Below are 26,553 nucleotides of genomic sequence, written 5' to 3' on the forward strand. Positions count from 1 at the left end.
TTGTAGTGAATATTCAAAGGGATAAATATAATGGTTGGTACGCGAGGTGGTAGCTCTTCTACAAAACCGTTTTGTACTAATATAACAGAAAATTAATTCCACAGGTCATCATTAATTGGCGCTTAACTGCCTGGCCGATTTTGGCCGTTTTGTTAGAAGTATGCCGAAATTTCCTTTTTCATTAGTTTTTTTTCGAAATTTCGCAAAAAGTAGCAACATTGTACATACAATCGCTGTGGCAACACCAATGTAGAATATCTTGAACTCTAGTACATAATAATTACTGTAAAAATATGCAAGAAAAGTTTATTTAATATTCTTTGACGAACGACATTTTTTATATAATAATTTATATGCCCTGCATATACTAAACATTCTGACTACTTTAATTTCCTTTAAAAAGATATGTAATGGAATTTATATCATATCCTGCCATTAAAGCTGCTTTAACTTGAAAATTTCAGTAAACTTTGAAAGCACATTTCCAGGCGCATTGGAAGCGCTTTTATGTGTACAACACAAACACATCCAATAATTGAGGGCGGGGATGAGTGGTAGATATAAAAATTTTCCATGATTCGTATACACGTGCATGTATGTGCATGTGTGTGTGTGTTTGAATTTCCTTGTTTGCGTGTTGCACTGTGTCATATACTACGATGAATATTTTCCTTTTGCTGCAACCTTGCGGCATAACGTTAGTGCGGTCGTGTGCGTGAGCTGGTTCGCAAAACAGCTGCTGCATAAAAGTTAAAGTTTATCGAGGTTGTGTTTAATTTTAAATTTAAATAAATAGTTAAAAGCTATTTTATCTAAGTTATATGATTTATGTAAAGTGAATGAAGATTACAAAAACAAAAATAAAATGTGAATTTAATAGATTTTTTATACGCAAAAGCTCCGTGAAAAGCGCATACGAACACAGCTGTAATTTGCTGTTATATTCCATCGGCAGCGATTTTCCAAAAGCAGAAATAAAAAAAAAAACCAAAAAAATAAAAAAAGAACATCAAAGTTTCGTGCGTGTGTTTGTATTGCAAGTGCATGCTTACACTAGTGCCCTCGTATATGTGTGAGTGTTTGTGTTCGTGCGTTGTGACAGTGAACTAAAAATCGATTATCAATACGAATGATGTGCACATTGTAGTTGTTTTTTGCAGCATTTCAATACTTCTTACACATACAAACGAATGAGAAATACGAAACAACTGCCCCTACAGGAACAACGCTAGGATGCATGTTGCAAAGGTTAAACATTGCATACTGCAAGGCGCTTAAGCTTATTAAACATCTTCTGCGATATACATATTCTAATTTTTTTCATTAAATGGCCTAAATAATTAAAGACAGCGGTACCAACGGCAACAGCATTTAATGTTATACATTTTTAATGCTGAAATATTGTATGCAACAACAAGCTATGCGATTTGTTGTTTTTTGGTTTTACCTTTCCAGCTGCCGAATGCAAGCGAAAATAACGAATGAAAACTTCCTATTGCAATAGCAACAAAGATGCAAAGGAAGTGCCGAAGTGCGACCAACAGCAGCAGCAGCAGCAGCAATGCAAAAACTTTTGATTGCAATACAACAGCAGCAGCAATAGCGAATGGCATATGAAAAAAATTTCTTCTAAATTTTTCAAAAATTTATTGGTGCAAATTAAAAATTGCAATAAAAAACCGGCATTGAATTGGTGCAAGCAAGAATTTAAGAAATTGAAGCAGTGAAAGTGCACAAGCAAATTTTTGTTGGCGTAAAAGTTAAAAAATCGCAAGGAAATTAAGGAAAAAGAGTAGAGAATAAAAAAAAAACAAAGAAAAAAGAAAATTAAAATTGCTTGCAAACAAATATGGGGGGAAATAACTGTTTTTAAAATCGGAGAAAATAGTATTTAAAAAAAATTTGCTCCTAAATTAAAAAAAAAAAATTTTTGCGAAAAACTCTGTAGACATGGATTTTATTTTTTCGTATAAAAGCATTAAAATACGTCGAAAGTCACACAAAGACTCACATCATAATGCGTGAATAAAAAAAAAAAAAATTTAATTATTGTGAAAATTTTCATCAAGCAATTTTGTGTATAACTGAATTTCATTTAAAATTTAAAATTTATAAAAAAAAACTTACGACTTCACACCAAAGCAAGCAATACCAACAACAACTTTAGTAATTAACGCATCACAACGTAAACTTTCGATATCGTTTGTGTATCGTTTTTTCGTTTTATCGATAATTTGCTGGTATATCGTTATCGTGAATGGTGGAATATGTGAAACGTTGTACTTATTCTTAAAAGTGCACTTAAAAGAATGATTTTTATTTTTACTTATTTTGATGTTGTGCTTCTACACTCGGCTTGAATCGTTCGTTTTGAAAGAAAAAAAACGAAAACAAACAAAAAACACTCAAACAAACCAAACCACTTTTACGATTGGTGAATTTAAAAAAGAAAAACATGCGTAAGAAGTAAGAAAAGCAAACAACTCTATTGAATGTCGGAAATAAAAATATTTGTTTCTAAGTACCATGGACTATACAAGGTGGCAGCACGGGACAGCTGATTGTGTACTTTTTATAACTTTCATGAACATGAAATAGGTGGACGCCGTTTCGAGATATCGCCACAAAGGTGGAACAGGGGTGACCCTAGAATTTGTTTGTACAATATGGGCATCAAACGAATGGTGTTAATGAGTATTTTAAAAGGGAGTGGGCCTTAGTTCTATAGGTGGATGCCGTTTCGAAATATCGCCATAAAGGTGGACCAGGGTTGACTCTAGAATGTGTTTGTACGATATGGGTATCAAATTAAAGGTATTAATGAGGGTTTTAAAAGGGAGTGGTGGTTGTTGTATACGTGGTCGCCTTTTCGAGATATCGACATAAAAGTGGACCAGGGGTGACTCTAGAATGCGTTTGTACGATATGGGTATCAAATGAAAGGTGTTAATGAGTATTTTAAAAGGGAGTAATCCTTAGTCCCATAGGTGGACGCCGTTTCGAGATATCGCCATAAAGGTGGACCAGGGGTGACCCTAGAATTTGTTTGTTCAATATGGGCATCAAACGAAAGGTGTTAATGAGTATTTTAAAAGGGAGTGGGCCTTAGTTCTATAGGTGGACGCCGTTTCGAAATATCGCCATAAAGGTGGACCAGGGGTGACTCTAGAATGTGTTTGTACGATATGGGTATCAAATGGAAGGTGTTAATGAGTATTTTAAAAGGGAGTGGGCCTTAGTTCTATAGGTGGACGCCGTTTCGAAATATCACCATAAAGGTGGACCAGGGGTGACTTTAGAATGTGTTTGTACGATATGGGTATCAAATTAAAGGTATTAATGAGGGTTTTAAAAGAGAGTGGTGGTTTTTGTATAGGTGGTCGCATTTTCGAAATATCGCCATAAAGGTGGACCAGGGTTGACTCTAGAATTTATTTGTACAATATGGGTATCAAAAGAAAGGTGTTAATGAGTATTTTAAAAAGGAGTAATCCTTAGTTCCATAGGTGGACGCCGTTTCGAGATATCGCCATAAAGGTGGGCCAGGGGTGACTTTAGAATGTGTTTGTACGATATGGGTATCGAATGAAACGTGTTAATGAGTATTTTAAAAGGGAGTAATCCTTAGTACCATAGGTGGACGCCGTTTCGAGATATCGCCATAAAGGTGGACCAGGGGTGACCCTAGAATTTGTTTGTTCAATATGGGCATCAAACGAAAGGTGTTAATGAGTATTTTAAAAGGGAGTGGGCCTTAGTTCTATAGGTGGACGCCGTTTCGAAATATCGCCATAAAGGTGGACCAGGGGTGACTTTAGAATGTGTTTGTACGATATGGGTATCAAATTAAAGGTATTAATGAGGGTTTTAAAAGGGAGTGGTGGTTGTTGTATAGGTGGTAGCATTTTCGAAATATAGCCATAAAGGTGGACCAGGGTTGACTCTAGAATTTGTTTGTACAATATGGGTATCAAAAGAAAGCTGTTAATGAGTATTTTAAAAAGGAGTAATCGTTAGTTCCATAGGTGGACGCCGTTTCGAAATATCGCCATAAAGGTGGGCCAGGGGTAACTTTAGAATGTGTTTGTACGATATGGGTATCGAATGAAACGTGTTAATGAGTATTTTAAAAGGGAGTAATCCTTAGTACCATAGGTGGACGCCGTTTCGAGATATCGCCATACAGGTGGACCAGGGGTGACCCTAGAATTTGTTTGTTCAATATGGGCATCAAACGAAAGGTGTTAATGAGTATTTTAAAAGGGAGTGGGCCTTAGTTCTATAGGTGGACGCCGTTTCGAAATATCGCCATAAAGGTGGACCAGGGGTGACTCTAGAATGTGTTTGTACGATATGGGTATCAAATGAAAGGTGTTAATGAGTATTTTAAAAAGGAGTAATCCTTAGTTCCATAGGTGGACGCCGTTTCGAGATATCGCCATAAAGGTGGGCCAGGGGTGACTTTAGAATGTGTTTGTACGATATGGGTATCAAATTAAAGGTATTAATGAGGGTTTTAAAAGGGAGTGGTGGTTGTTGTATAGGCGGTAGCATTTTCGAAATATAGCCATAAAGGTGGACCAGGGTTGACTCTAGAATTTGTTTGTACAATATGGGTATCAAAAGAAAGGTGTTAATGAGTATTTTAAAAAGGAGTAATCCTTAGTTCCATAGGTGGACGCCGTTTCGAAATATCGCCATAAAGGTGGACCAGGGGTGACTCTAGAATGTGTTTGTACGATATGGGTATCAAATGAAAGGTGTTAATGAGTATTTTAAAAAGGAGTAATCCTTAGTTCCATAGGTGGACGCCGTTTCGAGATATCGCCATAAAGGTGGGCCAGGGGTGACTTTAGAATGTGTTTGTACGATATGGGTATCAAATTAAAGGTATTAATGAGGGTTTTAAAAGGGAGTGGTGGTTGTTGTATAGGCGGTAGCATTTTCGAAATATAGCCATAAAGGTGGACCAGGGTTGACTCTAGAATTTGTTTGTACAATATGGGTATCAAAAGAAAGGTGTTAATGAGTATTTTAAAAAGGAGTAATCCTTAGTTCCATAGGTGGACGCCGTTTCGAAATATCGCCATAAAGGTGGACCAGGGGTGACTCTAGAATGTGTTTGTACGATATGGGTATCAAATGAAAGGTGTTAATGAGTATTTTAAAAAGGAGTAATCCTTAGTTCCATAGGTGGACGCCGTTTCGAGATATCGCCATAAAGGTGGGCCAGGGGTGACTTTAGAATGTGTTTGTACGATATGGGTATCAAATTAAAGGTATTAATGAGGGTTTTAAAAGGGAGTGGTGGTTGTTGTATAGGCGGTAGCATTTTCGAAATATAGCCATAAAGGTGGACCAGGGTTGACTCTAGAATTTGTTTGTACAATATGGGTATCAAAAGAAAGGTGTTAATGAGTATTTTAAAAAGGAGTAATCCTTAGTTCCATAGGTGGACGCCGTTTCGAAATATCGCCATAAAGGTGGACCAGGGGTGACTTTAGAATGTGTTTGTACGATATGGGTATCAAATTAAAGGTATTAATGAGGGTTTTAAAAGGGAGTGGTGGTTGTTGTATAGGCGGTAGCATTTTCGAAATATAGCCATAAAGGTGGACCAGGGTTGACTCTAGAATTTGTTTGTACAATATGGGTATCAAAAGAAAGCTGTTAATGAGTATTTTAAAAAGGAGTAATCCTTAGTTCCATAGGTGGACGCCGTTTCGAGATATCGCCATAAAGGTGGACCAGGGTTGACTCTAGAATTTGTTTGTACAATATGGGTATCAAAAGAAAGCTGTTAATGAGTATTTTAAAAAGGAGTAATCGTTAGTTCCATAGGTGGACGCCGTTTCGAAATATCGCCCTAAAGGTGGGCCAGGGGTAACTTTAGAATGTGTTTGTACGATATGGGTATCAAATTAAAGGTATTAATGAGGGTTTTAAAAGGGAGTGGTGGTTGTTGTATAGGCGGTAGCATTTTCGAAATATAGCCATAAAGGTGGACCAGGGTTGACTCTAGAATTTGTTTGTACAATATGGGTATCAAAAGAAAGGTGTTAATGAGTATTTTAAAAAGGAGTAATCCTTAGTTCCATAGGTGGACGCCGTTTCGAAATATCGCCATAAAGGTGGACCAGGGGTGACTCTAGAATGTGTTTGTACGATATGGGTATCAAATGAAAGGTGTTAATGAGTATTTTAAAAAGGAGTAATCCTTAGTTCCATAGGTGGACGCCGTTTCGAGATATCGCCATAAAGGTGGGCCAGGGGTGACTTTAGAATGTGTTTGTACGATATGGGTATCAAATTAAAGGTATTAATGAGGGTTTTAAAAGGGAGTGGTGGTTGTTGTATAGGCGGTAGCATTTTCGAAATATAGCCATAAAGGTGGACCAGGGTTGACTCTAGAATTTGTTTGTACAATATGGGTATCAAAAGAAAGGTGTTAATGAGTATTTTAAAAAGGAGTAATCCTTAGTTCCATAGGTGGACGCCGTTTCGAAATATCGCCATAAAGGTGGACCAGGGGTGACTCTAGAATGTGTTTGTACGATATGGGTATCAAATGAAAGGTGTTAATGAGTATTTTAAAAAGGAGTAATCCTTAGTTCCATAGGTGGACGCCGTTTCGAGATATCGCCATAAAGGTGGGCCAGGGGTGACTTTAGAATGTGTTTGTACGATATGGGTATCAAATTAAAGGTATTAATGAGGGTTTTAAAAGGGAGTGGTGGTTGTTGTATAGGCGGTAGCATTTTCGAAATATAGCCATAAAGGTGGACCAGGGTTGACTCTAGAATTTGTTTGTACAATATGGGTATCAAAAGAAAGGTGTTAATGAGTATTTTAAAAAGGAGTAATCCTTAGTTCCATAGGTGGACGCCGTTTCGAAATATCGCCATAAAGGTGGACCAGGGGTGACTTTAGAATGTGTTTGTACGATATGGGTATCAAATTAAAGGTATTAATGAGGGTTTTAAAAGGGAGTGGTGGTTGTTGTATAGGCGGTAGCATTTTCGAAATATAGCCATAAAGGTGGACCAGGGTTGACTCTAGAATTTGTTTGTACAATATGGGTATCAAAAGAAAGCTGTTAATGAGTATTTTAAAAAGGAGTAATCCTTAGTTCCATAGGTGGACGCCGTTTCGAGATATCGCCATAAAGGTGGACCAGGGTTGACTCTAGAATTTGTTTGTACAATATGGGTATCAAAAGAAAGCTGTTAATGAGTATTTTAAAAAGGAGTAATCGTTAGTTCCATAGGTGGACGCCGTTTCGAAATATCGCCCTAAAGGTGGGCCAGGGGTAACTTTAGAATGTGTTTGTACGATATGGGTATCAAATTAAAGGTATTAATGAGGGTTTTAAAAGGGAGTGGTGGTTGTTGTATACGTGGTCGCCTTTTCGAGATATCGACATAAAAGTGGACCAGGGGTGACTCTAGAATGCGTTTGTACGATATGGGTATCAAATGAAAGGTGTTAATGAGTATTTTAAAAGGGAGTAATCCTTAGTCCCATAGGTGGACGCCGTTTCGAGATATCGCCATAAAGGTGGACCAGGGGTGACCCTAGAATTTGTTTGTTCAATATGGGCATCAAACGAAAGGTGTTAATGAGTATTTTAAAAGGGAGTGGGCCTTAGTTCTATAGGTGGACGCCGTTTCGAAATATCGCCATAAAGGTGGACCAGGGGTGACTCTAGAATGTGTTTGTACGATATGGGTATCAAATGGAAGGTGTTAATGAGTATTTTAAAAGGGAGTGGGCCTTAGTTCTATAGGTGGACGCCGTTTCGAAATATCACCATAAAGGTGGACCAGGGGTGACTTTAGAATGTGTTTGTACGATATGGGTATCAAATTAAAGGTATTAATGAGGGTTTTAAAAGAGAGTGGTGGTTTTTGTATAGGTGGTCGCATTTTCGAAATATCGCCATAAAGGTGGACCAGGGTTGACTCTAGAATTTATTTGTACAATATGGGTATCAAAAGAAAGGTGTTAATGAGTATTTTAAAAAGGAGTAATCCTTAGTTCCATAGGTGGACGCCGTTTCGAGATATCGCCATAAAGGTGGGCCAGGGGTGACTTTAGAATGTGTTTGTACGATATGGGTATCGAATGAAACGTGTTAATGAGTATTTTAAAAGGGAGTAATCCTTAGTACCATAGGTGGACGCCGTTTCGAGATATCGCCATAAAGGTGGACCAGGGGTGACCCTAGAATTTGTTTGTTCAATATGGGCATCAAACGAAAGGTGTTAATGAGTATTTTAAAAGGGAGTGGGCCTTAGTTCTATAGGTGGACGCCGTTTCGAAATATCGCCATAAAGGTGGACCAGGGGTGACTTTAGAATGTGTTTGTACGATATGGGTATCAAATTAAAGGTATTAATGAGGGTTTTAAAAGGGAGTGGTGGTTGTTGTATAGGTGGTAGCATTTTCGAAATATAGCCATAAAGGTGGACCAGGGTTGACTCTAGAATTTGTTTGTACAATATGGGTATCAAAAGAAAGCTGTTAATGAGTATTTTAAAAAGGAGTAATCGTTAGTTCCATAGGTGGACGCCGTTTCGAAATATCGCCATAAAGGTGGGCCAGGGGTAACTTTAGAATGTGTTTGTACGATATGGGTATCGAATGAAACGTGTTAATGAGTATTTTAAAAGGGAGTAATCCTTAGTACCATAGGTGGACGCCGTTTCGAGATATCGCCATACAGGTGGACCAGGGGTGACCCTAGAATTTGTTTGTTCAATATGGGCATCAAACGAAAGGTGTTAATGAGTATTTTAAAAGGGAGTGGGCCTTAGTTCTATAGGTGGACGCCGTTTCGAAATATCGCCATAAAGGTGGACCAGGGGTGACTCTAGAATGTGTTTGTACGATATGGGTATCAAATGAAAGGTGTTAATGAGTATTTTAAAAAGGAGTAATCCTTAGTTCCATAGGTGGACGCCGTATCGAGATATCGCCATAAAGGTGGGCCAGGGGTGACTTTAGAATGTGTTTGTACGATATGGGTATCAAATTAAAGGTATTAATGAGGGTTTTAAAAGGGAGTGGTGGTTGTTGTATAGGCGGTAGCATTTTCGAAATATAGCCATAAAGGTGGACCAGGGTTGACTCTAGAATTTGTTTGTACAATATGGGTATCAAAAGAAAGGTGTTAATGAGTATTTTAAAAAGGAGTAATCCTTAGTTCCATAGGTGGACGCCGTTTCGAAATATCGCCATAAAGGTGGACCAGGGGTGACTCTAGAATGTGTTTGTACGATATGGGTATCAAATGAAAGGTGTTAATGAGTATTTTAAAAAGGAGTAATCCTTAGTTCCATAGGTGGACGCCGTTTCGAGATATCGCCATAAAGGTGTGCCAGGGGTGACTTTAGAATGTGTTTGTACGATATGGGTATCAAATTAAAGGTATTAATGAGGGTTTTAAAAGGGAGTGGTGGTTGTTGTATAGGCGGTAGCATTTTCGAAATATAGCCATAAAGGTGGACCAGGGTTGACTCTAGAATTTGTTTGTACAATATGGGTATCAAAAGAAAGGTGTTAATGAGTATTTTAAAAAGGAGTAATCCTTAGTTCCATAGGTGGACGCCGTTTCGAAATATCGCCATAAAGGTGGACCAGGGGTGACTCTAGAATGTGTTTGTACGATATGGGTATCAAATGAAAGGTGTTAATGAGTATTTTAAAAAGGAGTAATCCTTAGTTCCATAGGTGGACGCCGTTTCGAGATATCGCCATAAAGGTGGGCCAGGGGTGACTTTAGAATGTGTTTGTACGATATGGGTATCAAATTAAAGGTATTAATGAGGGTTTTAAAAGGGAGTGGTGGTTGTTGTATAGGCGGTAGCATTTTCGAAATATAGCCATAAAGGTGGACCAGGGTTGACTCTCGAATTTGTTTGTACAATATGGGTATCAAAAGAAAGGTGTTAATGAGTATTTTAAAAAGGAGTAATCCTTAGTTCCATAGGTGGACGCCGTTTCGAAATATCGCCATAAAGGTGGACCAGGGGTGACTTTAGAATGTGTTTGTACGATATGGGTATCAAATTAAAGGTATTAATGAGGGTTTTAAAAGGGAGTGGTGGTTGTTGTATAGGCGGTAGCATTTTCGAAATATAGCCATAAAGGTGGACCAGGGTTGACTCTAGAATTTGTTTGTACAATATGGGTATCAAAAGAAAGCTGTTAATGAGTATTTTAAAAAGGAGTAATCCTTAGTTCCATAGGTGGACGCCGTTTCGAGATATCGCCATAAAGGTGGACCAGGGTTGACTCTAGAATTTGTTTGTACAATATGGGTATCAAAAGAAAGCTGTTAATGAGTATTTTAAAAAGGAGCAATCCTTAGTTCCATAGGTGGACGCCGTTTCGAAATATCGCCATAAAGGTGGGCCAGGGGTAACTTTAGAATGTGTTTGTACGATATGGGTATCGAATGAAACGTGTTAATGAGTATTTTAAAAGGGAGTAATCCTTAGTACCATAGGTGGACGCCGTTTCGAGATATCGCCATACAGGTGGACCAGGGGTGACCCTAGAATTTGTTTGTTCAATATGGGCATCAAACGAAAGGTGTTAATGAGTATTTTAAAAGGGAGTGGGCCTTAGTTCTATAGGTGGACGCCGTTTCGAAATATCGCCATAAAGGTGGACCAGGGGTGACTCTAGAATGTGTTTGTACGATATGGGTATCAAATGAAAGGTGTTAATGAGTATTTTAAAAAGGAGTAATCCTTAGTTCCATAGGTGGACGCCGTTTCGAGATATCGCCATAAAGGTGGGCCAGGGGTGACTTTAGAATGTGTTTGTACGATATGGGTATCAAATTAAAGGTATTAATGAGGGTTTTAAAAGGGAGTGGTGGTTGTTGTATAGGTGGTCGCATTTTCGAAATATCGCCATAAAGGTGGACCAGGGTTGACTCTAGAATTTGTTTGTACAATATGGGTATCAAAAGAAAGGTGTTAATGAGTATTTTAAAAAGGAGTAATCCTTAGTTCCATAGGTGGACGCCGTTTCGAGATATCGCCATAAAGGTGGACCAGGGGTGACTCTAGAATATGTTTGTACGATATGGGTATCAAATGAAAGGTGTTAATGAGTATTTTAAAAAGGAGTAATCCTTAGTTCCATAGGTGGACGCCGTTTCGAGATATCGCCATAAAGGTGGGCCAGGGGTGACTTTAGAATGTGTTTGTACGATATGGGTATCAAATTAAAGGTATTAATGAGGGTTTTAAAAGGGAGTGGTGGTTGTTGTATAGGTGGTCGCATTTTCGAAATATCGCCATAAAGATGGACCAGGGTTGACTCTAGAATTTGTTTGTACAATATGGGTATCAAATGAAAGGTGTTAATGAGTATTTTAAAAAGGAGTAATCCTTAGTTCCATAGGTGGACGCCGTTTCGAGATATCGCCATAAAGGTGGGCCAGGGGTGACTTTAGAATGTGTTTGTACGATATGGGTATCAAATTAAAGGTATTAATGAGGGTTTTAAAAGGGAGTGGTGGTTGTTGTATAGGTGGTCGCATTTTCGAAATATCGCCATAAAGGTGGACCAGGGTTGACTCTAGAATTTGTTTGTACAATATGGGTATCAAAAGAAAGGTGTTAATGAGTATTTTAAAAAGGAGTAATCCTTAGTTCCATAGGTGGACGCCGTTTCGAGATATCGCCATAAAGGTGGACCAGGGGTGACTCTAGAATATGTTTGTACGATATGGGCATCAAACGAAAGGTGTTAATGAGTATTTTAAAAGGGAGTGGGCCTTAGTTCTATAGGTGGACGCCGTTTCGAAATATCGCCATACAGGTGGACCAGGGGTGACCCTAGAATGTGTTTGTACGATATGGGTATCAAATTAAAGGTATTAATGAGGGTTTTAAAAGGGAGTGGTGGTTGTTGTATAGGTGGTCGCATTTTCGAAATATCGCCATAAAGGTGGACCAGGGGTGACTCTAGAATGTGTTTGTACGATATGGGTATCAAATGAAAGGTGTTAATGAGTATTTTAAAAAGGAGTAATCCTTAGTACCATAGGTGGACGCCGTTTCGAGATATCGCCATACAGGTGGACCAGGGGTGACCCTAGAATTTGTTTGTTCAATATGGGCATCAAACGAAAGGTGTTAATGAGTATTTTAAAAGGGAGTGGGCCTTAGTTCTATAGGTGGACGCCGTTTCGAAATATCGCCATAAAGGTGGACCAGGGGTGACTCTAGAATGTGTTTGTACGATATGGGTATCAAATGAAAGGTGTTAATGAGTATTTTAAAAAGGAGTAATCCTTAGTTCCATAGGTGGACGCCGTTTCGAGATATCGCCATAAAGGTGGACCAGGGGTGACTCTAGAATATGTTTGTACGATATGGGTATCAAATGAAAGGTGTTAATGAGTATTTTAAAAAGGAGTAATCCTTAGTTCCATAGGTGGACGCCGTTTCGAGATATCGCCATAAAGGTGGGCCAGGGGTGACTTTAGAATGTGTTTGTACGATATGGGTATCAAATTAAAGGTATTAATGAGGGTTTTAAAAGGGAGTGGTGGTTGTTGTATAGGTGGTCGCATTTTCGAAATATCGCCATAAAGATGGACCAGGGTTGACTCTAGAATTTGTTTGTACAATATGGGTATCAAATGAAAGGTGTTAATGAGTATTTTAAAAAGGAGTAATCCTTAGTTCCATAGGTGGACGCCGTTTCGAGATATCGCCATAAAGGTGGGCCAGGGGTGACTTTAGAATGTGTTTGTACGATATGGGTATCAAATTAAAGGTATTAATGAGGGTTTTAAAAGGGAGTGGTGGTTGTTGTATAGGTGGTCGCATTTTCGAAATATCGCCATAAAGATGGACCAGGGTTGACTCTAGAATTTGTTTGTACAATATGGGTATCAAAAGAAAGGTGTTAATGAGTATTTTAAAAAGGAGTAATCCTTAGTTCCATAGGTGGACGCCGTTTCGAGATATCGCCATAAAGGTGGGCCAGGGGTGACTTTAGAATGTGTTTGTACGATATGGGTATCAAATTAAAGGTATTAATGAGGGTTTTAAAAGGGAGTGGTGGTTGTTGTATAGGTGGTCGCATTTTCGAAATATCGCCATAAAGGCGGACCAGGGTTGACTCTAGAATTTGTTTGTACAATATGGGTATCAAAAGAAAGGTGTTAATGAGTATTTTAAAAAGGAGTAATCCTTAGTTCCATAGGTGGACGCCGTTTCGAGATATCGCCATAAAGGTGGACCAGGGGTGACTCTAGAATGTGTTTGTACGATATGGGTATCAAATGAAAGGTGTTAATGAGTATTTTAAAAAGGAGTAATCCTTAGTTCCATAGGTGGACGCCGTTTCGAGATATCGCCATAAAGGTGGGCCAGGGGTGACTTTAGAATGTGTTTGTACGATATGGGTATCAAATTAAAGGTATTAATGAGGGTTTTAAAAGGGAGTGGTGGTTGTTGTATAGGTGGTCGCATTTTCGAAATATCGCCATAAAGATGGACCAGGGTTGACTCTAGAATTTGTTTGTACAATATGGGTATCAAAAGAAAGGTGTTAATGAGTATTTTAAAAAGGAGTAATCCTTAGTTCCATAGGTGGACGCCGTTTCGAGATATCGCCATAAAGGTGGACCAGGGGTGACTCTAGAATGTGTTTGTACGATATGGGTATCAAATGAAAGGTGTTAATGAGTATTTTAAAAAGGAGTAATCCTTAGTTCCATAGGTGGACGCCGTTTCGAGATATCGCCATAAAGGTGGGCCAGGGGTGACTTTAGAATGTATTTGTACGATATGGGTATCAAATTAAAGGTATTAATGAGGGTTTTAAAAGGGAGTGGTGGTTGTTGTATAGGTGGTCGCATTTTCGAAATATCGCCATAAAGATGGACCAGGGTTGACTCTAGAATGTGTTTGTACGATATGGGTATCAAATGAAAGGTGTTAATGAGTATTTTAAAAAGGAGTAATCCTTAGTTCCATAGGTGGACGCCGTTTCGAGATATCGCCATAAAGGTGGGCCAGGGGAGACTTTAGAATGTGTTTGTACGATATGGGTATCAAATTAAAGGTATTAATGAGGGTTTTAAAAGGGAGTGGTGGTTGTTGTATAGGTGGTCGCATTTTCGAAATATCGCCATAAAGGTGGACCAGGGTTGACTCTAGAATTTGTTTGTACGATATGGGTATCGAATGAAAGGTGTTAATGAGTATTTTAAAAGGGAGTAATCTTTAGTCCCTTAGGTGGACGCCGTTTCGAGATATCGCCATAAAGGTGGACCAGGGGTGACCCTAGAATTTGTTTGTTCAATATGGGCATCAAACGAAAGGTGTTAATGAGTATTTTAAAAGGGAGTGGGCCTTAGTTCTATAGGTGGACGCCGTTTCGAGATATCGCCATAAAGGTGGACCAGGGTTGACTCTAGAATTTGTTTGTACAATATGGGTATCAAAAGAAAGGTGTTAATGAGTATTTTAAAAATGAGTAATCCTTAGTTCCATAGGTGGATGCCGTTTCGAGATATCGCCATAAAGGTGGGCCAGGGGTAACTTTAGAATGTGTTTGTACGATATGGGTATCAAATTAAAGGTATTAATGAGGGTTTTAAAAGGGAGTGGTGGTTGTTGTATAGGTGGTCGCATTTTCGAAGTATCGCCATAAAGGTGGACCAGGGGTGACTCTAGAATTCGTTTGTGCAATATGGGTATCAAACGAAAGGTGTTTATGAGTATTTTAAAAGGGAGTGGGCCTTAGTTCAATAGGTGGACGCCTTTTTGAGGTATCGCAATAAAGGTGGACCAGGGGTGACTCTAGACTTTGTTAGTGCGATATGGGTATCAAATGAAAGGTGTTAATGAGTATTTTAAAAAGGAGTGGGCCTTAGTTCTATAGGTGGACGCCGTTTCGAAATATCGCCATAAAGGTGGACCAGAGGTGACTTTAGAATGTGTTTGTACGATATGGGTATCAAATTAAAGGTATTAATGAGGGTTTTAAAAGGGAGTGGTGGTTGTTGTATAGGCGGTAGCATTTTCGAAATATAGCCATAAAGGTGGACCAGGGTTGACTCTAGAATTTGTTTGTACAATATGGGTATCAAAAGAAAGCTGTTAATGAGTATTTTAAAAAGGAGTAATCCTTAGTTCCATAGGTGGACGCCGTTTCGAGATATCGCCATAAAGGTGGGCCAGGGGTGACTTTAGAATGTGTTTGTACGATATGGGTATCAAATTAAAGGTATTAATGAGGGTTTTAAAAGGGAGTGGTGGTTGTTGTATAGGTGGTAGCATTTTCGAAATATCGCCATAAAGGTGGACCAGGGTTGACTCTAGAATTTGTTTGTACAATATGGGTATCAAAAGAAAGCTGTTAATGAGTATTTTAAAAAGGAGTAATCCTTAGTTCTATAGGTGGACGCCGTTTCGAAATATCGCCATAAAGGTAGACCAGGGGTGACTCTAGAATGTGTTTGTACGATATGGGTATTAAATTAAAGGTACTAATGAGGGTTTTAAAAGGGTTTGGCGGTTGTTGTATAGGTGGTCGCATTTTCGAAATATCGCCATAAAGGTGGACCAGGGGTGACTGTAGAATTTGTTTGTACAATATGGGTATCAAAAGATAGTTGTTAATGAGTATTTTAAAAAGGGAGTAATCCTTAGTTCCATAGGTGGACGCCGTTTCGAGATATCGCCATAAAGGTGGGCCAGGGATGACTCTAGAATTCGTTTGTGCAATATGGGTATCAAACGAAAGGAGTAAATGAGTATTTTAAAAGGGAGTGGGCCTTAGTTCTATAGGTGGACGCCTTTTCGGGATATCGCCATAAAGGTGGACCAGGGGTGACTCTAGAATGAGTTTGTACGATATGGGTATCAAATTAAAGGTATTAATGAGATTTTTAAAAGGGAGTGGTGTAGTTGTATATGTGAAGGCGTTTTCCAGATATCGACCAAAATGTGGACCAGGGTGACCCAGAACATCATCTGTTGGATACCGCTAATATATTTATATATGTAATGCCTGCCAAGATTTTAAGGGTTTTTTATTTTGCCCTGCAGAACTTTTTCATTTTTTTCTACATAATATGGTAGGTGTCACAACCATTTTATAAAGTTTTTTCTAAAGTTATATTTCGCTTCAATAAAACAATCCAATTACCTTGCCATGTTTCATCCCTTTTTTCGTATTTGGTATAGAGTTATGGCTTTTTTTTCATTTTTCGTAATTTTCGATATCGAAAAAGTGGGCGTGGTTATAGTCGGATTTCTTTCATTTTTCATACCAAGATAAAGTGAGTTCAAGTAAGAACGTGAACTAAGTTCATTAAAGATATGTCGATTTTTGTTCAAGTTATCGTGTTAACGGCCATGCGGAAGGACAGACGGACGACTGTGTATAAAAACTGGGCGTGGCGCCAACCGATTTCGACCATTGTCACAGAAAAGAGTTATTGTCATAGAATCTATGCCCCTACCGAATTTCAAAAGGAGTGGTTAATTTTTGTTCGACTTATGGCGTTAAAAGTATTCTAGACAAATTAAATGAAAAAGGGCGGAGCCACGCCCATTTTGAAATTTTCTTTTATTTTTGTATTTTGTTGCACTATATCATTACTGGAGTTGAATGTTGACATAATTTACTTATATACTGTAAAGATATTAAATTTTTTGTTAAAATATTACTTAAAAAAATTTTTTTTTAAAAGTGGGCGTGGTCCTTCTCCGGTTTTGCTAATTTTTATTAAACGTACATATAGTAATAGGAGTAACGTTCCTGCCAAATTTCATCATGATATCTTCAACGACTGCCAAATTACAGCTTGCAAATTTTTAAATTACCTTCTTTTAAAAGTGGGCGGTGCCACGCCCATTGTCCAAAATTTTAATAATTTTCTATTCTGCGTTATAAGTTCAACTTATCTACCAAGTTTCGTTGCTTTATCTCTCTTTTGTAATGAATTATCGCAATTTTTCGGTTTTTCGAAATTTTCGATATCGAAAAAGTGGGCGTGGTTATAGTCTGATATCGTTCATTTTAAATAGCGATCTGAGATGAGTGCTCAGGAAGCTACATACCAAATTTCATCAAGATACCCCAAAATTTACTCAAGTTATCGTGTTAACGGACGGAGGGACGGACGCACATGGTTCAATCAAATTTTTTTTCGATCCTGATTATTTTGATATATGGAAGTCTATATCTATCTCGATTCCTTTATATATGTACAACCAACCGTTATCCAATCAAACTTAATATACTCTGTGAGCTCTGCTCAACTGAGTATAAAAAGTATCTTTGATTCGACTGAAGAATCAAATAACAAATAAAATTTATTTTTTATTTGGATGCCGAATCAAATAAAAGATAAAATATATCTTTGATTTGAAAACATTTTCAAATAAAAAATACATTTTATTTTTGGATTCGTGATACATTCAAATAAAAATCACGCAACCTTGAATCTCACGCAAAAAAGAGCTAAAGTTCGGGACCGTTTATCATTGCAACCTGTTCATATTGCGGTGCCACCTATTCCACTGTTTATGTATGCATTTCCGCCAACTTTCGTGGATATTGCAGGTGTATAATTTTTAAAGTCGATTTGCTTGACATTAGAAATCCCATACCTAAGTGAAATGAATTTTTGGACTAAGTGAGAGATTGCTGAAGAAAATTAATTCAATATCGATTGCTGAGTGGAATATCACTCTATTTCGGCTGCCATTTCGAAAATGCCCTATCTCAGAGAACGTTTGATTAATGCCCTATTTCAGGTTTTTTTTCATAAACAACCCCAGCTTGTGTCAAAATGTATTGAATTTTAGCTCAGATAGCTCGTTTTTGAAACACAATTTGAGATAGGGCGTTTTCGAAATGACAGCTGAGATATGGTTATATTATTATTATTATTACGAGCCGGACCCGTGCGCAACTTGCGCAACCAATATAAAAGTTTCTTATCAAATATCAACAGAAATCAGCTGTTCTATCAATCATTCAAAACTTACAGCTTTCGCTGCCATCTGACGTATGGTAGCAACTGCCGGTAATGCAGTGCAAACATTCACAATAATGCCATAGTACAAATAGATTTCTTTGTGTGCTCAAAATCGCTAATAGCCCGAATCTCCATCTTTACAACCGAAACTTTATTTATAGATTTGGATTCCAAATAAGAGCGAAAAAGGGACCCGTATATAAAAAAAGCAATTAGAAATAATATATATGATATATCGACTGCCGATATAATTTACTGAAATCAAAAATATACTTACATATATATTGCTGTACACATATAATAAAGATAAAAACTATCTTAAAATAATCTAAAAAAATATATATAAAAATAATAAACAAATATTAAAATCATCGCGCTACATTTCGATGCTGTTCATGCGATATCATTAGCCAAACTGCTATGAGAAAAGTATACTAACTATGTAAAGAAGTTGTGGAAGGCGTCGAAAACAAAAAAAAAGGAAATTAAATAAAGTGTAGTATACGAAATTAAGCGACAAAGCAACAAAGGATCTCGAATTATATACGCATATAAAAACAAACAAAAAAACACATGTTTACGTATATAATTATAATCAGCCCTTCTTGTATCAATAAATAAATTATTGTGAAAAATAAAAAATATTTAAAACAATATTAAGTAGCAAAAAAAAAAAAAATATCGTATTTTTTCTAAAACTATTCATAATAAAACTTAAAACTATTTAAACGAAATTCAGCTCTTTTGCTTCCACTATTCAAGCAAGCATTATACAAATATAATTGAATCATAAAAATTGCGACGATAAACTCAAACAAACAAAAAAAAAAAAAAAAAAACGAACAAAAAAAAACAATAAATAACTTAGCTCATATTAAATAAACTGCTTCTTTATACTCCAAACTATCTACTCTATAAATATATATTATAAATACTGTATACATACATACGCATCTAATTAAATATTCAACACTTCGAATCGCTTCACATAAGATACAAATTTCGTTGAAAAATTTATAAAATACAAGTACAAAAACAAAATAAGCAACATCTGCGTTTTTCACGCAACATTCTACATTCATAAATATGCGCACAAATAACACATGCATATGTGTGTGTGTGTTTAAGTAAATATAAATAAAAAATTGCAACAAAACCAAAAGGTGATACAACTCCCACTAACTGCAAGCTGAAACCCTTCGAAGGGCGTTTTGCTGTTATAGAAACAAATTTAAGTGAAGAAATGAAAAAGAAAATTTTGCAAAATGAAAATAAACAACCAAATATAAAAGTTGCAGTGAAATTAATAATAAACAAATGACATATTTGCGCCTTACGGTAGACTACAAATAACCATCGTGTTTATACACACTCATGCACTAAAAGACACTAAGACAACAGCCAAGCGTGACTTTGAGGCGTATAAAATGAGTTATTATTGATTCACGAGCTACTCACGCAACTTAAAAGAGTGCAGCTAATACATATTCAAATGAAATTATACGTGAAGACTGACAAATCAGTTAAAACAAAGTGTATTTATGCAATCTAAAGAGTCACGCATTACTCACGCAAGCTTGAAAAATGAAATTTTTGGCTGAAATAATCTTAAGGGAAATGAAAGAGCCCGAAAATCACTTAATACAAAAGTGAAATTTGCTTAATAAAGAATCAACAAATACTCATGTAACATAAAAGAGTTGTGTTAGAACGTTGTAATGAAAAAATAAGAGTAAAAACTGCAATTCAGCGAAAAAAGAGAGTAACTATTAATCTGAATTAAAGAGTCACGCAGCACACACGTGAGCTAAAAAGAAAGTTCGCAAAATTCATAATAAGTTACACGAAATTATACGGAAAACGCATAAGAGTACAATCAAAGTAGTTTCAGTGAGTGTTTGCACTTACTCACGCGCGAGTGCATTGCACATGTATTTGACAGCCGAAAAGCAGTACCAAAAAGGAACAAAATTTTAAAAAATAAACAAAAATGCAATAATTATTTGCTGGTATTTGAAGTATTCACGCAAAAGTCAGGTAGTTATGAATGATATACACGAACTTTCGAAAACGTAATTGTAGCATATATAAAACAAACTCATACTTTAAGAGAGCAGTGATACTTAATATGTAATGTTAAAAAAGTTACATAAAATATAGATATTTTTTTAGAGTAGCTTACTATATTCACAAAGCACTCACGTTGGGATAAAAGTGATAAGTGTACATTCAAAATTACGGTGTTCAATACATACTTTCATAAAAACAGATTTTAACGACATCCGACTGTAAATAAATTAAGTCACGAATCAACAAGCAAGTTATGCTCTGCTCTCACGTATCACTCACGTAAGTAAGCCTAAAAACGAAAAATTGACATAAAAAATAAAGGCGCTTCAAATAAAAAAAAAATAAAAAATAAAAAATATATATATATAAAAATTCAGAGACGTTGATAGTTCAAAATCTCGATATCTTACAGGAAATAAATTAAGCCACACATAAAATTTTTTAAAGGAAGTGACAAAAGTGCAAGTGGAAAATATGGAAATTTTCAAACACGCAAGATTTTCAATTTAGAAATCTTGCATTCATAGAAGATTTGACGAATGCATAACTAATTGGAATTATTATACTATCTATATAACGCACTCACGATCATACACGAAATTACTGTATTACGTAGCGTATATAAATATCACCCACAAAGGGATGAAGAATTGGGAGTCAAAAATGATTTGCCTCACGCAGTTCAATTAGACGAGCTCAATATCACTCACGCGCACACGTAAGAATTCAATGAATGATACTAAAGTATGGTGAATATTCACACAAAAACGTATGTGAATAATATTTTTGAGAACTTAAATTAAATAGGAAACAAATTTGAAAAGCGTTAATAGTGCAGTATTTGGTGAGTCTCATCCCAGAGGAACTACGAATTAAGTTTATAAAATTAGATATTAGAATAAATTAAGATTTATATAAGAGGCGTGCTTTTAATTTACGCATAGCACTGAAACCCAATATATTAGCATAGCAATGCACAAGAAATAGTCTGAAACGGTAAATTTGACTGAAGCAAACAATTTCGAACGTATATTCACGCATATAAATAACGACATAAAACACACACGCACTTTTAAACGTAAATAAAGCGTAAAGGAATGGTTAGTGTTACGAAAGTAAAGCACTCACGCAAAACTCACGAATACGCAAGAGCGGTAAAATTGTGAGAAATTAAAAAAAATATATACCAGTTATGCACTCACACAAAAGTCACGTACGCTAATAGTGGAAAATATACGTAAAAAATAATAAACAGCGTTAATAACAGCGCTCTAAAATCTAAGTGATATCAAAAATCAGGGCGCAAGATAACATATTGAGTCACTGCAAAAGCGTTATGACTTAAAGACGTAATAAAACGCTGCCCGAACGCAGTCACGCGTGATTTTCATAAAGCAAATGAAGACGAACTATCAATAAAACGCACAATTCAAAAACGGGCACAAATCTGCGCACTGAATATCAATATTATAGGAAAAAAAAAACATATTAAAGCAACAATCATGCGTTAAAAATGAAGCAATCGCAACAACATAATTCTTAAAACAACAACATCAAAGACAACAACTAAAAGACTTATCATCGATTTTTGTCAATTCGACGCATTATCATCAATCAACAAAACGCATTTAAATGTTGCCCATCGATTCAACGCACGCAAGTGGCAGCACCAAAGCGTCACACAGTTCACCACCGTATACGCTACGCTGTCGGCCATCACGAAGCGCCAGCAATGAACAACGCGCGATAGCAAGCAATCTCGTATTAATCACACAACATCGTCAGGACAACAAAACTGCCGGCGGCGGATGCACAAACGATGATGCTGCGAGTATTAGCACAACCACGACGAGTGCACATAACAACAAACCTAATCACAATGTCACAAGTGTAGCTGCAGTGAGCGATACCTGTAAGGATAATACAGGAGGTGGAGGCAGTGGAGCAAACAATTTTCGCAATAAAATACCATCGATCTCGATTATACCATTGCCAGTTAACGGAGGCAATAACGTCAGCACAGCCGCCGCCGGCAGCTCTACGTGCAGCGGTGCGACTACAAATACGACTATTGTACGCACCGTGACTACCTCGAATAAGGCCACCTCACCACCACCACCGATCTTCAATTCATCACCACGCAGCAATAGCAGCGGCGATTATGCTGGCGGTGGAGTACAATCTAAACGTCCATTACTTCAGAATCAATATCAGCAGACTGACAAATGCACTATATTAAAGTTTGATGTCGTACGTAAGCCCGCTTTGGTCAATGCCGCCGAATTGTTGCCACGTAATATTATAACAAATGCAGCGATGGGAGCGCCACCTCATACAGCGACCATTACAGCGAATAGCGCTTTATCACTTACGACGACAACACCAACGAATTGTACCGAACGCCGCCAACAACACTTGCAAGCTTTGCAGCAAACAATTTACGATCAAGACATGTCCGATGATGCAGAAGCGGATACAGAAATTGCGGCACTACATCAACAGGTCGTTTTAGGTAGTGTTAGCGACGGCGGTAGTGCTGCTGGTAACACACTAACAGCAGTTGGTAGTCAACCAATTATTGTGAAGATCGAACCGGCACAGTCGTTTCACATAGTCGATGAATCGGATACGCGTGTACTCAGTTTACCACTATCCGATGCTGATAAAGTAGGTGCGAGTTGGATTGATTTGAAGGATATTGCTGGCTTGCAGACGACATCCGCTACGCTGGTAGATGTTTCTTTTGACTCGCCTCCAGGTTTGATACCAGTTAGCGCTAACACGTCATCAACTAATGAGGTAGTGGTGCAAGAATCAACGTTTGTTGAGGCAAGTAGCCAAAAGAATGTTACTACTAAAGCACACCAGTTGTTTGTTAAGCAAATAAAAGTCGAACAATCAACTATTGGAACTGCGCCTGCGGCAGCTACTGTTATTGAGACTGTGATCACGCCTGCAACGGCGGTCACTTCAATGGCAACAGGCACGACAGTCGCAGCGTCTGCAACGGCTACCGTAACGCGTCTGAATGCGGTTGATAGAAGTTTGCAACCACAGCAACAGTCTAAGGGGCCGACTACTACATCCGGTACTACAATAACGCCGTCATCATCGACGGGACTCAATGCTGGTGGAGCTATGACAGGTAAGTTATTGGAATAATTTTCGTATTTCTCGATTTAGATCTTTATACCTTCTCTCCTGGTAGGTTTCAAATAAATGTTGTTAAATCTGTTTCGGACTTTGTTCTGGCCGAACGTTGGCTTTTATGTACCTATTTAAACAAATTTGCATATTTCCCTCTCTCTCGATGCCTCCCTTTGGTCACACATCCCCTTTTTGTTTGTTCCCGTCATTCGGCGGATGTTGGGGATTAATCTCATTTAATTTGATATCAAGCCTCAGTTCTCTGGCTTGGGTACTTCCCAATGATATGCAGCATGGAAAGTCCATCTGTATGGGAGGTGCCACGCCCTTGCTGTAACGTATTTTTAGCCATTACCATATCTGGTAGATTTCCAGTGGATGTTCTATATAGATCGGTTATATGTGCAATATATGCTCGCACAGTTTTGTTTGATGACTATTATTAGGCCTCAAGGCACTGCGACTTTTAGTTAGATCTATTGCGGTTGAGCTTTGAGTCTATAACTGTATGTGGAGGCTTTTAATGTATCTAGGTACCTCTTCAAGCTTTTTACTCTATATCACGAGAGAGTATCTGTTTCTGTAGAGAGTGTGAACCGTCGTCCCATCCACCAGCTCACAAAAGCGCCAGATTTGTGTATCCGATAGATTTAATTTCTTACCAAATAACAATGTCGGGCATAGTACCCAGTGAGGGTCCGTAGGTCCTCCCTGCTTAGGTGGTTAAGTTTGGCTAATACTTTGGTTGCTAGGAATATATACAATTTGGCTCGTCTTTGCCATATTCAGTCATTTGAGTGTTATCTGAACTGCTTTGTTTCCCAGTTACTTAAGATTTCCCTTTTGTTTGTGCGTATAAGGAAAGGATCTGGCTAGGTATTCTGAATGTTCATATCCTTCATGCCTTAGATGCTGGGATACCCATCCTAACAAAATCTTGTGTTTGGTTCCGATACCATTTAAGACTCCAAGACATTCATCCACTAGCTTAGAAGTACAAAACTGCAAACCACGCAGAGCCACCTCGCTGTTTGACATAATGAGGGGACTCCTCGAGAATAGGCTCTCCGTAGGCATTATCTACCGCAAACTTCTATTGAATAGATTTTTGCCTGAAATAGCATCCCATTGGTTAAGATTCGTCTCATAGATGCCAGCTCCCGTTTTTATGGCAAAACATTTAGATCCATCCGTGAACCAGACCTTTGAGTCTGGGGCAGTATATGGACTCTCTGGTTTTCAAAGATTTCTGTCCACAATGGGCACCTCAAAGTCTTCTGAGATTCTGAGGTAGGTATTCGATTTTCTATGAATTATTTTATAAATTTTATTTGGCTGTTTTGTTTTCGATCTCTAGCTCAGAAATATTGTGAAATATTAGTGCAGCAAGTGTTGTTGTTTTTTAAAAAAAAGGAAGGGAAGCACTCCCACTCAGGTACTAAGTACATCACCAGGGGACATTCTAATCGTACCAGTTCTTCCAATAAAAACTTGTCGATGCAGTTTGCTTAGCTTTGTTATTTCTGTTCCTTGCTTGGTCTACATTTGGGAGAAAACCTCCATGTATGACAAAGCAGAGTCGAGTGCATGCTTATAAAGCTATTGTTGGGTACTGCCCAGTGTAACCCCAAGGTATTTTGTTTCCATCGAAATTTCGGTTTAGTTTCTTCTCCTATAGTTTCCTTCCCCGGATAAAAGGCATTACGACAGTTTCTTTAAGAATTGATAGACAGTCCTTTGGCATCTTTCTATGATGCGGAGGGCTTGATACATGCGATTGGATATTATTTCCTCGTTCATCCCTGTGATGCAGATAAATAAATCATCAGTATGCCCTTGCGTATCAAATCCATTGGTTTTCAGTAACTGAAAGGGGTCATCCATGACTCGCGTCCACAAGAGAGGAGAGAGTACACCTCCTTGAGTGCATCCCCTAGGGACCACAATTGACTCGGCTGTAACTTCCAGCTCGAGACTATTTTTTGTACTTTTTGGTATGAATAGAACCCAGCTAATAATCACTGGACTTATGACCCTGCCAGGGAAAGCTGGTGCGAAAGCTTGATGTCTCCTGCTTAAATGCCAATAAAATCGGAGTGGGCAGTATTTTTAGACCTTATATTACTTAATTTTTTTTGCAAGGCTTTGAGTAGCCGTTTCCATTAATCTTTCTGACTAATCCGCAAACTGATTCCTTATACAAAGGATGTTTGTTTGAGTTCCCCTTCCCAATGTGATGATCCACAATTTCCATTCAGTACAAACGAACTGAGGCTAATTATTCGATGCAACGAGTGCAGTTGCTCGGGCTTCCATGACTCTTTTATTAATACTATTTAAACCACTGTCCACCTGTGTGGAATATAGCCGAGTAGTAGAGATGCGTTGTATAAGTTTGATAAGGCTGAATGAAGCTTATGCTTTTTTCCCTGCTATGAAAGTTCAGGATAGACTCCATCCGGTCCTGCTGACTTGAATGGGGTGAAAGTAGACAAAGTTGATTGCAATCCCTGGACAGTGGTAAGTTTTGTTAGTAGGCTTTTGCTCTGCCACTCTACTGATAGCCTGCAATAGAGTAAGGAGTTCAAGTAAGAGATTTTGCATCTCTTCCGGCTGCTGTGGCTACGATCTGTCTTTCTGAGTGTGTTCATTACATTTCTGTGTTCATTAGAGCGGACATTTCGCGGTAAAGTATTCAGTCTCAAATGATAATCAGCAACAAAAACCAAATTCAGAATTCACATGTTCTTCGTTATTTATTGGTATATATCATATTAAAAAATTCTTTTAAATAATCATTTTGAGAGTCTAACTGTAAATGCAGAAATTAAACTGAATACTTATCTACAAAGAAGAAAAAAATATACATATATCGATTTAGAACATATGACTAATGTACTGTAGAAAATTACCTTAACCGAGTTTTCAAGCAAACCGTTCTAACCGTTCCAATGCTTGGCTTAAAAAAAATACAACAAAAAGTAAATAATTTGAATGATTACCGAAAATATTAATGTATAATTAACTTATAAATCGAAACCGTTCTTCTTATATGAGTTGGCGCTGTTGTTTTTGTAATTTAATTGCAAAATTGTTTGCTAAAGAACTACAACAATAGCAATACAATTAAAATGTCATATACCCCGCGGAGGCCGAATTGGCTGCAAGAAAAAAAAACAACGATCAAGATCTGTAGAAGAAGAACACATAACAGTATGTAACGCCGAGTAATTAAAGAGATAGCTAGCAAAAACTGAAAAAAAATTAAGCAAACAAATATAAATCAGGAAAAAAAGCACATAAATAAA

General features: G+C 37.6%; 1 protein-coding gene across 4 annotated transcripts in view; it reads left to right on the top strand.

Annotated features, from left to right (window-relative positions):
• The first annotated feature begins 695 nt into the window (after positions 1-695).
• The window catches only part of Hr3 (Hormone receptor 3), a 263,144-nt gene continuing 237,286 nt past the window's right edge, over positions 696-26,553 (top strand). Inside the window, exons 1-3 of one of the 4 annotated variants that reach the window (XM_067774875.1) lie at positions 696-2,466; positions 18,190-20,377; positions 20,511-23,243. In XM_067774875.1, coding sequence (XP_067630976.1) covers positions 21,731-23,243 — 1,513 coding nt within the window. In that variant the 5' untranslated portion in view covers positions 696-2,466; positions 18,190-20,377; positions 20,511-21,730. Of the gene's footprint in view, positions 2,467-18,189; positions 23,244-26,553 lie in introns of all 4 variants that reach the window. The other 3 variants (XM_067774876.1, XM_067774878.1, XM_067774877.1) reach the window with 3 other exon arrangements.

This window comes from Eurosta solidaginis, chromosome 3 (genome assembly GCF_040869045.1).
Source record: "Eurosta solidaginis isolate ZX-2024a chromosome 3, ASM4086904v1, whole genome shotgun sequence".
Taxonomy (NCBI): domain Eukaryota; kingdom Metazoa; phylum Arthropoda; class Insecta; order Diptera; family Tephritidae; genus Eurosta; species Eurosta solidaginis.